A 17,275-nucleotide genomic window follows, 5' to 3' on the forward strand; every position below is an offset into this window, starting at 1 on the left:
CACTGGCAAGGAGCCTGCACAGCCCCCGAGGCCATGACAGAACCACCCAGCACCCATCTAGGATCTGTTCCCTGGGCTGCTCCGGACACCGCACCCTCTGTCAGCCAGGGTCAGCCACCTGGCGGGACAGACTTTCATACGAAGAATGTGCCAGAGAGGTACCTGAGGACTGCGGGGGCACAGGGTGGGAGGCCCCGCAGGGGCAAAGAGGAGAGCTGAGGCCACCAGACCCTAGCAGCCGGGAGGGTGCCAGGCCTTCAGGGTCCAGGCCTCCAGCCGGTGCCTCTGGAGCTCAGAGAAGGGGCTCCACAGAGCAGGGGCTTATCGACCTCTGAGGGGTGCAGAAGTTTCTGGAATCGCCAAGAAAGCAAGGTGAGCTGTTCTGGTTCTGAGGGTGCAGGAAAGACCTTGCAAGTGGAGCTGGTGGCCGTGCCAGGATGCAGGACAGCTGCTGGGTGACGTCCCCTACCCGCCAGCCCTGCAGCTCCTCTGACGTGTCCTGAAGAGCCTGCCGTGGTTCGCACCCAGCACCCCACAGACAACACACAGGTGGGGCTGGGGCTGGTACAACCTCTCAGCGACCTGGACACAGTGTCTGGGCCACTCGGGGGTCTCAGTGAGGTACACCTCACCGCTGCAGGTCTCTGTGTCCCCAAGGACATGCCACATCAGGACAGAGCACACCAGGTGGCAGGACGGGACACGGGGCTGGGAGGCAGGTGTGCAGGCCAGACAGACGAGAGCCCAAAGCCTGCACAAGCGGCCACAAGCACCCTGTTCCCGGGGAACCCAGAGCTCACCAAGTGCATTTGTGACACATTAACATGCAAAATCTGCCACGATTCTAAAAGTCTCCTGTTAGAACAAAATCAAACAAAAACCTAAGGACAGTGGAGGCTGGTTGTATCCAACCAACGCCTCTGAAAGCACAACAGAAAGAAAATGAGTCCGCTGACGCCATGGCACACACTGGGGACCAGAGACAGCCACAAACCAGTCTTTGATGTCCTGAGGCACAGCGGTCGGACACACAGACGCCCTCCAGGCGCCTCAGAAGGAAAAGAAGGTCAGAGAGAAGCTTGCAAGCCGAGACTCCTGCTGCTGAGAGCACCCTACCTTGCGGGGTCAGGGGTGCAGGGCTGGGGCCGCCGGCGGGGGGCTTGCTTCCCAGGGTGCCGTGCACAGCACCTGCCTGTGGCACGGTCTGCATCACCACGGGGCCGGGGGCTCGCAGGTAGGGCTGCCCGGGGGCGGACACGATCTGGAGGACGCTGCCTGCAAGCACAGGTCCGCAGGCGCGTCAGCCGCAGCACGTGTGCCACCGCCCCGCACCGCGCCACCACCACGTGGTGCCAAGGTCAAGGCGGTGACCTGAAAACCCAAAATCAAGTCTACGCAAACAAGTCAAGGCAAAGTTCAGTTACTTTGAGAAATAGGAAAACATATCACCCACAGTGAATGAACCAGCTAAGGAACAAAGTCTGTTTCTCTTAATGGCAAGAAAACGCTCGTCTTCCCCTCACGGTCCTTACCGGAAGGCGCCGTGAGCAGGGCCCTGCGGTTCCAGGCACCGTGCCAGTCACAGGGACGTCCCCATGCCCAGATCCCAGAACGTGGGCACTTCCAACTGCTGCCACATACGATGAAGAATACCCAAAAAACTGAGACGAGCCCCGGCGTCTGCGGATTTACTGCCGCTCCTTAAGGAGCTGCCACTTTTGATCCTCTGTGCGACTAAATCTTCCCGGCTTCCTTCACCCCGAGGAACGCTTCCCGGAGGTGCTCACGCACTGCCTTGCCTCTGTGCTCCAGGGCACTGGAGAAACAGCGTTAAACCAAATTCAGCGGTTTCTCTGCTGTAGGCCTTGCTGGCCTCTCCAGGAGCGCTCCCCGGGCCGGGGGACAGTAGAGCCTTCTACCCCAACAAGAGCCGTGGCTGCAACTCGTGGGGGGCCTGCGGGGGAAGAGGGTCAGCCAAGGCTGCCGTGGACCCTGCTTCTGAATTCTAACCTGAAAGATGGGAAGCAAAGGATTATCTGCCACTGAGACGAACTGAAAGGGCTACATTGTTGCCATGTGGCCATTTAAGATTAATATTAAGATGCCACTCAAGTTCCATTCCCTCATTTTCTTTAAAAAGTAGTTTTTAGAGAAACACATTACTCTTAGCCAAAGGTCTGAAAGCTTTTGTCTGGGAGTTGAAATTAAAAATTATATATGTAAAAGAAAATAATTTCTCATACATGAATTGCTAATCCTTTGGCATTTTTATGACAATTCATCTCACATTTGTATTAGACAGCAACATTCATTTATTTATTATGTATTTTTGAGACAGAGTCTCACTCTGTTGCTCAGGCTGGAGTGCAGTGGTGTGATCACAGCTCACCACAGCCTCAAATTCCTGGGCTCAAGTGATCCTCCTGCCTCAGCCTCCTGAGTAGCTGGGACTACAGGTATGCACCACCATGCCCAGCTAATTTTTCTCTTTTTTGTAAAGACGGTCTCACTATGTTGCCCAGGCTGGTTTCAAACTCCTTGGCTCAAGTGATCCTCCCACCTTGGGCTCCCAAAGTGATGAGATTACAGGCATGAGCCACACTATGCCCGGGCAATAAGCAGCAAATGTTTCTATTTTGATGTACAAAATAGGAAACTCTTTTCAAAGGGCAGATACTGTTAAAAAAAATGAGTATGGTTTACTAAGAATGTATCAAGTAGCAGGCAACCAGGCGGTTTCCAAATGTTACCTCACTGGTCCTCTAAACCCCTGTGAGGTGAGACTCATTAATGCACCTGGAAGCCCAGAACCTGAAGCTGTGAAGAGGCCAAATAACCTGCCCGCATCACCCAGTGTGGCGGGACAGGGCACAGGGACAGCGCTCAAGCGAAGAGCTTCTCCTGTCACGGCAGCGCCAGCGTGAGCCCCGCCCTTACCTTGCAGCTGCAGCGGCTGGCCCGCCGTGAGCTGCCGGAGCTGGCTGTGCGACAGCGTGAACTTGCTGCCCTGGAACTGCAGTGTCACCGGCGTCTCTGGCTGGGCCACCCGGCTCTGCGGGCCCGCGATGGACGCCAGCTGAGCTATTTTCACGACCTCGCCACCTGTGGAAAGGTAGGGGAAGAGTGAGTTAACACTCTTTTGGGGTAAGCGGGGGATCGTCACCGTGAGGATAATTTGTTATATATAATGACCACCTATAGTAAACTGAAGTGTCACACAAGTGACACTTTAGGAGACAGTGCTTTCTACCACTTTAAGAAAATAATTATCCTAATACAAAAGAGAAAAGAAAATATCAGACTTTAATGGTTAACTTTATTTAACCATAACTGGTAGGGATTTTAGATATCAGACACTAATATTATTAACCAAACTACTAAAGAGCACTTTAGTTTTCTCACCAAACAGTAAAAAAGCAATCATCAGAAGTAGCAAAAATCTATTTGTAATACACTTGGAAATTTGCCTCTCAACCTGTCCCTTTAAAGAACTTTTAAAATTTGAAAAAGTATATGTCTAATTTAGCTCACAGAGGAAAACAGGATTTTATAGAACTAGCTTCGATTACATTCATAACTCTTTTAAAATCTAGGCAGGTATTTACATACATCCATAAATAAATCACATACATAAATAAACTTTAAGATATAAAGTTTCATACTAACTTGAATTAGATGGTAGGATTCAATCTATAACATTTACTGTAAAAAAAAAATATGAAACTTAACGTTGCCTAAAACATTTTTTAAACATAACTCAGATGTAGTCATATGTCTCCAACTGAAAAAGGTACTACCTTCAGGAGATAATTACACAATCAGTTTAAAGGTTTTTTCACCCAGTGGGAGCCTAAATGCTCCTCCCAAGAAAATCCATGCCAGAATTATTAGTGACATCATAAAGAGAACAGTTAGTGAAAGACTAGAAAAATACCGAAGACGTCTTGCCACAGAACAACTGTGAACAAGGAGGGGAAATGAAATAGGAGACACAGAGATGTGTGCGTAGGGACGTCGCGCTCCTGCTGGGCCTCCGTGGTCCCCACACGGGGCGACTGACCGACAGGAGCGCTGCCCCTGCTCACTCGCACGCCCCCGGGCACGGCTCCCTGGCACACCCAGCACCACTCTCCCCCCAACCAAAGCAGCGTCTGGTCCTACAGAAACGCAAACGCGCAGCGCTGCTCCCCTCGGGCAGTGACCTGGGACGGCTACTCTCCGCCTGCGGGCAGCGGAGGACAGACTCGTGACGGGGAAAGCTCGTCAGAGCCCCGCGCCCCTCGCTCCACCACCGCTCCCGTTTCCGTCTTTCCAGAAAGGCCTCAACACGGTTTCGTTATGTCAACAAGTAAAACAGTTGAGGTGGCATTTGAGAAATGATATAACCCATCATGATTTAAGTTAGGATAATTTCCACAGCAGAATGAATAGGGTCCATACAGAATTCGAAAACACACTAATCCTACTGGCTGCACTAAGAAGTCTATGTTAAAAAAAATTAAAAGTGTGATTTTGTTTTTAGTCACTAAATTATTATAAAATATGTGGTTGAACAATTATTTATTCCAAGTTTAAATCTGGTAATAAGTGAGACACTAAAAAGAACTAATGGTTTCTAGAAACCTACAGCTCGTTCCCCCAGCTGGCGAGGAGGTCACCTTTCTGGAAGCAGTGCCTGTCACCCTGTTACCCCAGAGTGGGCCCGTAGGGGTGACAGAACAAGACCTCGGCTGACACAAGGTCAAGTGCCATGAGCAGCACCCCAAGCAGTGCAGCGAACGCAGCAGGAAAGCAGAGCTGGACGAGGGGTCAGGAGAGAGAGCAGAAAGCAGGGAGGCCCTGCCACCGGCCTCTGGAGAGGCCCCCCCGCCGAACAGCACGGCAGGGCCAGGCAGCACGAGGGCTCGGGATGGGGACAGACAAGGGAGTGGACAGCAAGGCGCTTCACGCAACCCGTGTTCTCGGCACACCCCTGGGGGCAGAGATGGCGGAGACCTGGAAAGGCGAGGCCACTTACTGGGCAAGCGGGCCTGGGCCTGCGAGGTGAGCACCAGCCTCTGAGGCAGCGCGCTCTGCCCGGCCGCGTGCGAGGGGCTCTGCCCGGCCGCGCGCGTGGGGGCCGGGGGCGGGGGCAGGGGCGGGCCTGGGGCCGAGGCCTGTGCGGCGGTCTGAGCCCGCAGTTTCGCAGGATGGGCTGGGCTAGCGGCTGTGCCGAAGGTCGCGGCGGGCTGGTGTCTTGGAGCACTGGAGGAAGCCTGAGAGGTCTGAAACGGGGCTGCTGCCACTGCAATCGATAAGGTTGGTTTGTGCAAAGCCGTTAGAGGTTCTTCATAAAACGCAGTATCTTAAACCCGAATTTTAAAGAAATAAAATAAACATTATTTCACACTATCTCTCAAAAAGGAGCCCTCTCTTTGTGGGGGAGAAAAAGAAGGGGCCGATACAGTCTATGGAGTGAGAGAGATATAACTTTATATCTACTGTTAGTTATTTTCTCTTGGAGCAAATCGGTACACTACATGGTATGTATCAGAGTAAACAGAAAAGTATTCAAAGTCAGCCCAATCAAGCATTAATATTAATTAGAAACTACTTCCCAAACACACAAAAAAGCATAAATAGAGTTTCCGTTCTTATCTTTACAAAGAACTCCTGCAACAATGCAGTTCTGAACTTTATGTCTCTCAGAAAACCACACGGACACGATGTGGAGGCCCCTTTGATCAGACGGTGGACGCTTTTTAACTCTCTCATTGCCTTCTCTGCTGTGTTACCTACCCTTCATTCAAAGGAATCAAGTTCCATTGAAATGACGGCACAAAATCTAACAAGAACAGACTTTCTCAGAAGCTTCCTAAACAAGCCGGGCACAGTGACACACACCTGTAGTCCCAGCTAGTCAGAGGCGGAGGCGGGCGGATCGCTTGAGGCCAGGAGTTCAAGACCAGCCTGAGCAACATAGCGAGACCCCGTCTCTTTAAAAAAAAAAAAAAAAAAAAAAAAAAAACTACAATAACAACAAAAGTTTCAAATTTTTCAAATGACTTTGATAGACACATACCTATGTATGTAAAAGAAAATGTTCTGCCAAGGTGTACACGTCACCATCAGATAAACAATTACTCAACTAAGAATGAAATTTCTTGAATGGAGGAAAAAAATCCATTTTAAGGAAAAAAGTCTGAAACTCATCAAGAATGACATGTGGCATCTTCGGAGAGCCAGGACACTTTCTGTTCCCACTCAGAGGAGGGATTACAACGTCCAGAGGGGCAAGAGGAAAGAAAGCATCATGAACTACTTCCACAAAAACTGCGGTAACACTGAGAGTAGACAGCTACGTGAAGTTTACCTTTTGCCTCCGGATTTGCAGAGAATGTGGCAACAGGTGGCCGTCCTCGAAGCTGGCCCTGTGGAGCAGCAGTGGCCGAGGTGGTGGCCGCCGTCCGGGGCGGGTGGGTGCTGGGGAAAGCCACGGTGCGGCCCTCGGGCTTCTGGCCATACTGCACAGGCTGAAACAACCTAGATGCCGTCGGTCCAGGCAGGAAGACACAAAGCATCACCAGGCCGCCGAGAGGGAGCCGGGGACACAGGGCCGCCCCCCGCCAGGCCAGCTAGCGGCTCCTGGCCCCAGGAGTGCAGCTTAACAAAGAGGGCGGGGGAAAGAGTCCTGAGCGCTGCTCCACTCGGCTCACCGCGAGGCCAGGGCAGTGGCTGCCCAGACTCGGCACGCCAAAGTGGTGCAGCTACCCTGGCTCTTGGTGACACAGCGATGAATGTGACCTCGTTTCTAAGTTCACGTTAATGTGGACTAGAAAAAACACACGTAGCACGTAAGCCTATGACACAAAATCATTCGATAACATGGCGGTTCAGGTGACGGACGTGGAACATGCTCTGTGACCTGGACAACTGCAGTGGCAGTTTCCAAAACACGCGTACCAAGTAACAGGCAGAGACGGCCGCAGAAAGCCATTAACACACTGACTGCCAAACTAGAAAAAAATGCTCCCTTGGGGCCACGGTGTGTTATGAAAATAGAAAACAAAATGATCCTCTCTAATGAAAAATAGTTGTTTTTTAGATTTCTGTGTGTGAGTTATATGCAACTTGAAAAATAGTTCACGTGGCTCCCAAGGCAAAAAGACGTGTGAGTTACATATGCTTCACAAGGCCCTGGGCTCAAAACCAGTGAGAGTTAAATACAATTCACACAATAGTTAGTGTGTTAAGTGAAGCCAGACTGGCACCAGGAGGAGCAGCCGCCATCTGTTTATTTAACTGAGGGCTGCAGGCTCCCTCAGGAGCAGCCTGCTGGCTCGGGGCTGGGGAGGAGGGGTGAGTGGTCACAGTCCCCGAGGTGGCCAGGGACAGACACAGCAGCAAGCACAGGCTGCCGGTCTACAGGGCTGGCCTCTATCTCTAAAATACCCATTTTCTCTTTCCTTTTTAACCCAAGCCTAGGATTTCGCATATTTCCAATGGCTGGATTTAGCCTGCCTTGAATCATTTACACTTTGACTTCATCTAACATGTCTGCCCTCCCCCACTGGCCTCATGACACCTGCAACAGCATCACTTCAGATGTGACGTAGGTGGCGCTGGAGGGAAGTGACATCACTGCCGTCTGGGGCGGAGCCCTCTGCCTGCCCCTGCCACCACCCCATCAGCGCGACTCGCGGCTGCTCTGGCTGCACCGGCTGCCGCCACAGCGGGCACCGGGTTGGATTCACCCCTGAAGGCCCCACAAACCCCCAAGCTGGCTTCGAGATGGACGAGAAGGGCCGTTCTTCCGGGCAGGTGAGTGGCCCCAGCTAGCTGCCTCCCCAAACCAGGACATCTGGGAAATTCCCAGGAGAAGCAGACCCCCATCTCAGGTTAACAGCCTTTCTCTGCACCACACAGGCCGGGGTCAGCTGGGCCCTCACCCCAGGTCGCCAGAAGCCGCCCGCCGTTTCTGGCCGCATCACACACCTGCTGGCCTTCAGCTTCACTGCCGCCGGCCGGGCTGACGGGGGTGGGGAGGTGGAGATCTCCTCCAGCAGCTTCCGCGTGACCTTCTTCCTAGACAGCAATTCTGCCTCGTGGTGAGTGATTTTATTTTCTAACTCAATCAGATCAAACATAGAAAGATCCGTTTCCTAAGTAGAAAGAGAAAAAAAAAATCTTACTACATGAGGTGGTAGGAAAAGCACTCGACTTAGAATGAGACCTATTTCATGCGACAGCCGGGCCCCAAAGCAAGCGTCTTCCCCGAAGGGCTTTCCTGACCCCCTCGCGGGCTCCGGCGTGGGCAGGCCAGAGCCCCCCGTGCCCGCTTCCCACTCTCCGCCACGGCAACGGTGGCGCCTGGCGCTCTCAGGGGCAGGAGAGGGAGAAGGCAGCACTGAGAGACGCGCTGGATCTGACAGAAGGGGGAGCACAGAGTCCAGGCAGTGTCTGGTCTGCACAGCGAGGACAGGACAGGCTTCTCCGAGAAGCAGGGAGAGCCTGTGTGCGGGTCGGTGTGGGAGCATGACGCCGTGCCGCCTATCTGTGACCCCCGCGAGGCTGGCTGCAGAGACGAAGGAGGCAGCCGCCTCAGGTCTCAGTGACACACGGGCACACGGGGCAGAGGGAGCGAGCCTGCAGCACAGGCACGGGCCTGGCCGGTCACGGACGCCCGTGACGGAGAACGACGGAGGAAGACGTGTGGCCGCGGCCCCCAAGCCCACATCCTCCTTCCCAGCACCACCCACCTGTGCTGCTCTTAGGACTTCACACTCTGACAGCGCAGCCTCACACCACCAGGAAGGTGAGGGCGTGGAGGAAGGGAAACCCCACCCCCCGGTGGGGGCGCAAGCTGGCACAGCCTCTGGGGAGCACAGCCGGGCAGGTCCTCAAACGGCTCAACACGGAGGGCCCGCGTGGCCGGGCCGTCCCACCCCCAGGTCCACACCCGAGAGTAACGCCAACCTGTGCCCGCACCAAGCTGCGCACACGAATGTTCACAGCAACGTTGTTTCTAGCAGCCATAACAGGAAAGAAACCACCCAGGTGACCATCAGCTGAAGAAGGGACAAAGCGTATTCTATCCACAGGGCAGAACATTCAGCCTTCAAAAGCAATGAAATTCTTGACAGATGCTGCAACTGAAATGAACCCCGAAAATATTACGCAGAGTGGAAAACCAGACGCAAAGGCCAGGTGCTATAGGGCTGCATTTATATGAAAGTCCAGAGCAGCGAATCCACAGAGACAGAAAGTAGGTTACTATCTGCCAGGGGCCGGGGACAGACACTGGGGAGTGACTGCTATCACGCATGGGATTTCTTTTTGGGGTGACGGAATATTCTCGAATTAGTGGTAAGGGCTGCACGACTCTGTGACCGTAATAAAACCAACCAATTGCACAGTGTAGAAAGGCGAGTTTTATGGTCCATGAATTACCTCAATAATGCAGTTTTAAAATAAAGGCACACCATAAAACTACTACACACTAACACGTGACACCTCTCCTCCTCAGGTATGTACCTCTGGTTCACCTTTATTTCCACATGGCTCAGTTTTTCTTTAACTCAGTAAAAATATTCTCTGAAAAATGAAAGAAAACAACAAAAAAACAGCACGCACCGAGGTCCCAGGTGCCACTTACTGCATGAGGCTCTTCCTGCGAAGCGTGTGACACGCACAGCCACTGCAGCGCACGAGCACCCCCGTTTTGCAGAGCAGGAAACTCCGTCTGCCCTAAGGAGCAACCTTGCCCAGGCGCACCCAGCGGGTGCGTGGCGGGGGGCGGGGAGCCACGCGCGCACTCGGGGTCCACAGGGCCTGACCACCGCACCCACCGACTCCACAGAGGGCGTGCGGACGCGCCCTCCACGATGCCACTCTGCGCTCAGCAAGCCGCTTCTCTGTGCCAGGGAACGGGTCTCGCTGCAGCCCTGGGCAAAGCTCTGCTCTGTGCGCACGGAGGCTGCTGCTCCTGGGAGACCCTCCCTCGGCACCGCGAGCCTGTCTCCCACGGGCAGAATTCCCGAGGCGGCAAAAGTGACCACAAACGTTGCTGGACAGAGCCCAGTGCCAGGCAATTTCAGAATGCGGGACAACAGCTTGCTGGAAATCAGTGTCTAAGAACGGCTGTGTCTATACCGTGCCTGAGAAGCCCTCGAACACCAGCAGCTTCCTGAGTCCTCCGCTCACCTTCCACAGCTCTCTCTCCAGGGCCTTCAGGGTCAGGGAGGCCGACCGATACTCCAGAGGTGCTGCCACGTAGGACGAGTCCGGCAGCCGGGGCTCCACCAGCCCGGGGTGGTTGCAGATCCGCTGCAGCCGCATCAGAATGCTCAGGACGTTGACAAAGTGCCCGCTCTTCAACGCTTCCTGAGTTCTGCTCGTGGAAGAAGACACGAGACGCGGCACTCTGAGTGGCCACCGCGTGCTGCCGTGAGCCTGCGCACGCACAGCCCCAAACCCTCACAAACCCGGGTGGGGCCTCCCGCTGCAGCCGTGGGGAAGGTGCGCGGCGAGGGTAACCCGGGCCTCGCACTGGGGGCTCAGCCCAGTGGCCACAAGCCACGGTTCTGCCCACACCGTCTCTGCCCACACCGTCTCTGCCCCGCCGCCAGCCACGTGCTCACACCATCGCCTCAGACCCAGCTCTGCCACGGTGCATCCCTGGGACCCCCACGTTCTTTTCCCACAAGGAGAGGAACACGTGAGGCGGGTGACCGGGCCAGGAGTGGCGGCCGGCTGCCACACGGGAGGGTCTGGAACTCAGGGGCCCCGTGCAGGCTGTGCAGTGGTGTCGGGTCAGACCCGTGAGCACACCACGTGTGATTCTTCTCAGCTCCGTGAGAGCAGACACACAGCGGGACGTCATTACCAAGTACAAATAAATTTAAAATCTTGCAAAACTTGATTTCCATGGTTTTTGTTTTTTCTGTAATCTGAACTCAGGAAAACAGAGAGCATGGCAGAAAGAACCAAAACCGCCAGAGAGAGGACTGTGGGGCCGTTCACGGGGCCCCACGCTGTGTCGATGAGTGACAGGGACAGCAAGCGCGTGGCGCTGGCACTGCAGCCTGAGTCGTGCCCCCTGTGCTGCTGGGCTGCCCCACGGCACCAGCAGGCTCCCCCAGGGCCAGCGCGGACCCGAGCGCTGGGTCCCGTGGCTGGTGAGAAAGGCCAGCTGGCCCAGCAGAGTGAGGCTCCTGGGGGAATCTAAACTCAGTGTCGTGAGACTGAGCCGGTGGATAGAGAGAGCGGGGACGGACGTCATGTTACACGCGGGCAGCCAGGCAGGAGCAGAACCCGAGACGGCCAGTGGAGCAGCCAGAGGGGGCCAGGCCAGAGTGCGCCTGAGAGAACTGGCAACATCAGAGCCCGCAGAGCCCTCCAGACCAGACCCCAGGGAACACCCTGGCCCCCGGCCCCAGAGCCTGGTCCTCCCAGGAGGGAGCCTGCGACCGAGCTCACAGGAAGGGCTCTGCTCCTGGCTGGAGGGGCGAAGGGGCCCAGACCCCACGCGTACCCGGGCTGCAGGATGACGTCCTCGTACAAGGCTTTTTGCCGGTTAGAAAGGCGGCATTTCAAAACATGCTCGTATTTCTTTGTCAGCTGCTTTTCCACGTCTCTCTTAGTTCTCCTCAAAATAAACGGCTGTGTCACCTGAAAAGAAACATCCATTGTTCTCTTTCCAGAAACCAGGGCATAACACACTGACAACAAGGCACGCGCATGTCTAACGAGCGCGCTCGAGGCGTCAAGGCGGACACACCCTGTGCAGCCTGATCACCACTTTGTGGTAGTAGTCCTGGCTCTCGGGGCTCGGGGCGCGCGGCGGGGAGCTCAGGTAGGGCCTGGAGATGCCGGGGATGAGGAAGTGCACCACGGTCCACAGCTCCAGGAAGGTGTTGTGCAGCGGCGCGTCAATCAGAAGCAGCCGCTGCTGACTGCAAACGAGACAAGAGACGCCTGTGAGACGCTGGGACACACACGGCCTGGCGCGGAGCACGGGCGGCAAGGACTTTGCGAGCTGACACAGACGGACGCGTGCCTCGCAGCCAGGGAGCGGACTGAATCACCCCTGTGGGTCTCTGTGGCCCTACGTGCTATGATAAAGCTGAAAGGTGATCCTGTGTGTGTCCGCAATGGCCTAAACTTCTTCAAAAGAACCCCCTACGTCAACACCACCACAGACACTCAGTGGTGACCGCGGCACGCAGCACCGAGGGGCAGGCCAGACCTCTGCAGGGTGAAGACAGCTTCCCAGTGCCGCTCGGTCATGCCCTTCACACGCTGCATCTCGTCGATGACAAGGCACTTCCAGCGCACGCGGGCCAGGGCGGCGTGGCCCCTGAAGAACTGCGTGTAGGACGTGAGGCAGACGTGGAAACTGTTGGGCGCGGCCCACTCCTGCGGCACAGAAAGATGACGTCTTAGCGTGGTCCTGGCCTCGTCCTGCCACCAGTCACCTCGACAGGAGCGACTTCCCAGAGCTGTCACCGCACGTTAAATACTAATAGCTCCCACCTGTAATAATTTTACTCGGTTTTCTTAACAACTTGCTATTCTTGCACAGAAAATGGCTGAATGTATATTTTTACCTTTTCCTCTAAGAGTGTAAAGCACTTTGCTTTACAAATTAATAAGCTGTTTTGGAGACAACGACAATCATCATTTGGAAAATAGAGAGATTATCACAGAGGATCCTGAAGATCCTTCTATTTCTACTAGAAAAGAGACAAGCTTGGCCGGGCGTGGTGGCTCACGCCTGTAATCCTAGCACTCTGGGAGGCCGAGGTGGGCGGATCGTTTGAGCTCAGGAGTTCGAGACCAGCCTGAGCAAGAGCGAGACCCCATCTCTACTAAAAATAGAAAGAAATTATATGGACAGCTAAAAACATATATAGAAAAAATTAGCCGGGCATGGTGGTGCATGCCTGTAGTCCCAGCTACTCGGGAGGCTGAGACAGGAGGATCCTTTGAGCTCAGGAGTTTGAGGTTGCTGTGAGCTAGGCTGACGCCATGGCACTCACTCTAGCCTGGGCAACAGAGTGAGACTCTGTCTCAAAAAAAAAAAAAAAAAAAAAAAAAAAGAAAAGAGACAAGCTTTTACAGTATACGATCTGAATATGGGAAAAATGTGGTGATAAGAAATGTGCGGCTGAGGCCGGGCACGGTGGCTTAAGCCTGTAATCCTAGCACTCTGGGAGGCCAAGGCGGGAGGATCGCTTGAGCTCAGGAGTCCGAGACCAGCCTGAGCAAGAGCAAGTCCCCCTCTCTACTAAAAATAGGAAAAAAATTAGCCGGGCGTGCTGGTGGCACCTGTACCCCCCGCTACTCAGGAGGCTGAGGCAGGAGGATGGCTTGAGCCCAAAAGTTTGAGGTTGCTGTGAGCTAGGCTGATGCCACTGCACTCTAGCCCAGGTGACAGAGCAAGACTATGTCAAAAAAAAAAAGTGACTACCAATGTTGCAATGGACCGCACTACAAGCTTCTAAAAAACAAAGACTAGAAACAGTGCTATAGCTTGAACATGTCCCCTCCAAAACTCAGTAGCATCAAGAGGTGGGGACTTCTCTGCTCTCATGAACGGATCACGGCCTTACACAGGCTGGAGGGACCTGGCCCAGGACCTTGTGGACCATCGCCATGTCACATGCCACACAGCATTTGACCCTCCCGAGGACACAGCAACAAGGCCCTGTCTTGGAAGCGGAAACTGGGCCCTCACCAGACACTGACCCTGCTGGCACCTGGCCCGCCAGCCTCCGGAACGAGACGTAAATGCTACTGTTACAGATTACCCAGTCTGTGATATTTCGTTACAGCAGCATAAACAGACTGAGACCGAGAGTTAAAAAAAATATACTTCAAGGCGCTATTTCGGCAAACGCTGTAACACAGTAAGGTCTGAGGGTAGGCCGAAGTTTTATGTTCAGTGAAAAACTGTCATCACTATACACTTACTTGGTGACCTAAGACTAGAAACTAATGCTGGGTGGACGAGAAAAAAGTCCAAATTTCTCCCAGCAACTTACCTGTACGTTACAAATATTCTTTAGAAAACATCTTCATGGAAACTACTTTATGAATTTGTAATTCAGAACTCAGGACACACCACACTCTCTCGTCTACGCCTGCGACAACCAGGGAGGGGCCCACGAGGCGAAGGACCGCGGCGTCTCCAGAGCACACTGCGGTCCCGGAGGGAAAGTCCCTCCCTTTCTGGAGAGCGAAGCTGAGCTGCACACACCTGGCCTGTCCACACGGGCCCCCGCGCAGGGAAGGCTGACGGGGCATCGTCTATGCTGTCGAGGGTTTCAAGATCTAGGAACAACTTCAACGTCTGGTATCTCACCAATAAATGATTTGTAACAATTATTGATAAGTACGTCTTCACATTTTTAAATCTGTCTTCTATAAAATTAAGATGGTTTTCAGTTTAGTTTTATTTTGTGTTTTTAAAAAACATACCTGTCTCTTTGCTTTGAGCTCTCTGTGGCTGCCAACATACGAGAGGGTTTTGAGCCCAGGACACCAGCGTTTCAATTCAAGTTCCCACTTGAGTATGTTACAGCTTCTCACAACAACAAGATGAGGGCCCCAGTTACCTACAACGGAAAACACACACAGAATTTCCCAAAGTGCAAAAGAACATTTTCCACTTTGCTCTGTCAAGTTCAGGCACACAGCTCTATGTTCGACCAGACAAGCTTAATATGCACGTGTCAAACGAGCCACCGCACAACTGGAGCAGACACCGGGACACCCGCACAGGCCTCTAGTGCCATCAGAGTGCATGGCATCTTCCCTGTGGCTCCCACGGTGACACCGCAGGGACGCGACGCCTGACCCGGAGGAGACCCTTCATACACGCGTGTTGAATGAGTCATCACTGAATGAAACTGGTGTTTATTGGAACCACAGTGGAGCCCTCTGAGAGCCTGGGGAAGAACTCCTCTCTGCAGGGAGCGGCCCTCAGGAACAGGCGGCAAGCACATAGGCTGCGCGTTCAAACCCAGTGCCCAGGCCCTGCCTAGGCCCGCCCGGTCACGCACCCCTGCCGTGCGCCCCCAGCTGTGCTTCGCTGGCTCAGGGGCTCCTGCCAACCCCAGACTCCTGCCCTCAGTCAGAGCTCACCCACACCACTCCCAGAGAAGTAGTTTTAATGTTGTTCTTTGGAAAACTAAGGTTTTTTTAAACTATTAGAGTAATATATACGTAACAAACTTCAATTTCTAAGCTATAAATGAAACATAAACCAAGTTAAATGACAGAAATGGTAGACTTTGAAAAAAATATCAGCAAAACATGTATCTATGGCCATTACTAATTCACAAACCATTCCTGATTCTGAAAAAAAAAAAACCCAATAGAAAAATGAACCAAGAATATGAACAGAAATTTCACACACACACACACACACACAAAAAAAATACAAGAGGACAATAAACGCTTTAAAAGACACAACCTCATGAGTAAAGAAACGCAAATCAAACCCAGATGGCATGTTTCTTCCAATGAAAAACAAGATTAAAAATAAAACTAAGGCAGGCGTGGTGGTGCAGGCCTGTAGTCCCCGCTGTTCAGGAGGCCAAGGTGGGAGGATCATTTGGGCATAGGAGTCTGAGACCAGCCTGGGCAACACAGTGAGATCCTGTCTCTTAAAAAAAAATTTTGGCCGGGTGCAGTGGCTCCCGCCTGTAATCCTAGCACTCTGGGAGGCCGAGGCGGGTGGATCGTTTGAGCTCAGGAGTTCGAGACCAGCCTGAGCAAGAGCAAGACCCCGTCTCTACTGAAAAAAAAAAAAAAAGAAAGAAAGAAAAGAAAAAGAAAAAGAAATTATGTGGACAACTAAAAATATATATAGAAAAAATTAGCCAGGCATGGTGGCACATGACTGTAGTCCCAGCTACTTGGGAGGCTGAGGCAGGAGGATTGCTTGAGCCCAGGAGTCTGAGGCTGCTGTGAGCTAGGCTGATGCCACGGCACTCTAGCCCGGGCAACAAAGTGAGACTCTGTCTCAAATAAAATAAAATAAAATAAAATATAAAATAAAAAATTTAAAAATTACAACTTAGCAGATAACTCCATTCTTTGAAAGGGAAAACAGGTTTATGTACGCCTATCTAAATGTGTCTGGATAAATTTAGGAGAAGGCTGGGCAGGACACACACACACTGTCCTGTGGTCACCACACCCCCCTCACATCAGGTACACTGGCCTATTGTTAAGTCTTAGCAAATAGGTGCTGTTCAAAAAACAGAACTCTTACCTTCATTACAAGCGAGGTGTGCAAAAAAAGCAATGATCTGCACCGTTTTGCCAAGCCCAGCTTCATCGGCCAAGATGCCATTGAGATTCTTTCGGTAGAGCTTGGCCAGCCAGTCCAGGCCAATCTTCTGATAATCTCTGAGAGCCCCATACAGTAAAGACGGAGCGTTAAACTTCACCTGCAGCGACAGACCAGCCAGAGAACGACTGCTTGTCAACTTGACCACCAGAACATTTTCTTAAAACCAGCATCACTACAGTCACACGATAATCTGAGAGGAAAGCCATAGAAATGGTCTATAGAAAACAGGAAGAGAAGATCTAGAATTGCTTTTTCTGACAGCTCCTGCAGTTGGGATACAGTGCTTCTGGGGAAGTAGAAAGAGCTTTCCTGGTGAGTCATTAAGACAGGTGTGCTCAGTCACAAAGACCCGACCCACACGTGCAAGTCTCACCGAGGTGGACACCCGCGCGCTGCCCTTGGGCAGGATGGCCTCGGCCACAGCAGTGACCTCCGCCACGTCCTTGGTGTTTGGTTTCCCGACGTTCATTCTCTCGGCAGCTTTAAACTGATCCATGATGAAAAGGGAGTCGATGAGAACCAAATCCTTCCGACACTCCCTGTCACCCGGACAGTCTTCCTCGTCTACAACAATGAAACAAAGGGAACTGGGGGCTGCTGGGATAGATTTATGAACGTTAACATTAAAAAAAAAAAAAAAAAGGGAAAAAGTTTAGAGAACCCAAATACTTCAAATATAGAAGTAGCAATTTTTTGTTTGTAATCTATGTTATCTATCTAAGCAGTGCTATGAGGATAAATGGGCAAGAATTCTCAGGAAACTATAAAGTTTAGGACCATTCTGGAAAGCTCTCAGAGTATAATTCGCCCCGGTAGCCTGGTGTCTGGAAAACGTCTCTCCAGAGACCAGGAGCCAGCATCGTGGATGGATTTACGGTATCTCAGCGTTCAGTGATCTCCCCTCCGCCATCAACAAAGGAAAAACCAGAAGCG

The 17,275-nt window shown here is 52.7% G+C and overlaps 1 protein-coding gene across 1 annotated transcript in view; it reads right to left on the reverse strand.

The window, feature by feature from the left end:
* Positions 1-17,275, reverse strand: part of LOC138401820 (E1A-binding protein p400) — a 100,822-nt gene that overhangs the window by 47,332 nt on the left and 36,215 nt on the right. Inside the window, exons 15-26 of the mRNA XM_069497418.1 lie at positions 16,716-16,906; positions 16,262-16,439; positions 14,461-14,597; positions 12,227-12,396; positions 11,759-11,933; positions 11,513-11,649; positions 10,183-10,369; positions 7,975-8,141; positions 6,353-6,522; positions 5,018-5,284; positions 2,938-3,102; positions 1,117-1,275 (exon numbers count right to left, since the gene is read on the reverse strand). Coding sequence (XP_069353519.1) covers positions 1,117-1,275; positions 2,938-3,102; positions 5,018-5,284; positions 6,353-6,522; positions 7,975-8,141; positions 10,183-10,369; positions 11,513-11,649; positions 11,759-11,933; positions 12,227-12,396; positions 14,461-14,597; positions 16,262-16,439; positions 16,716-16,906 — 2,103 coding nt within the window. The remainder of the gene's footprint in view (positions 1-1,116; positions 1,276-2,937; positions 3,103-5,017; positions 5,285-6,352; positions 6,523-7,974; positions 8,142-10,182; positions 10,370-11,512; positions 11,650-11,758; positions 11,934-12,226; positions 12,397-14,460; positions 14,598-16,261; positions 16,440-16,715; positions 16,907-17,275) is intronic.

Source organism: Eulemur rufifrons, chromosome 21 (assembly GCF_041146395.1).
Source record: "Eulemur rufifrons isolate Redbay chromosome 21, OSU_ERuf_1, whole genome shotgun sequence".
Taxonomy (NCBI): domain Eukaryota; kingdom Metazoa; phylum Chordata; class Mammalia; order Primates; family Lemuridae; genus Eulemur; species Eulemur rufifrons.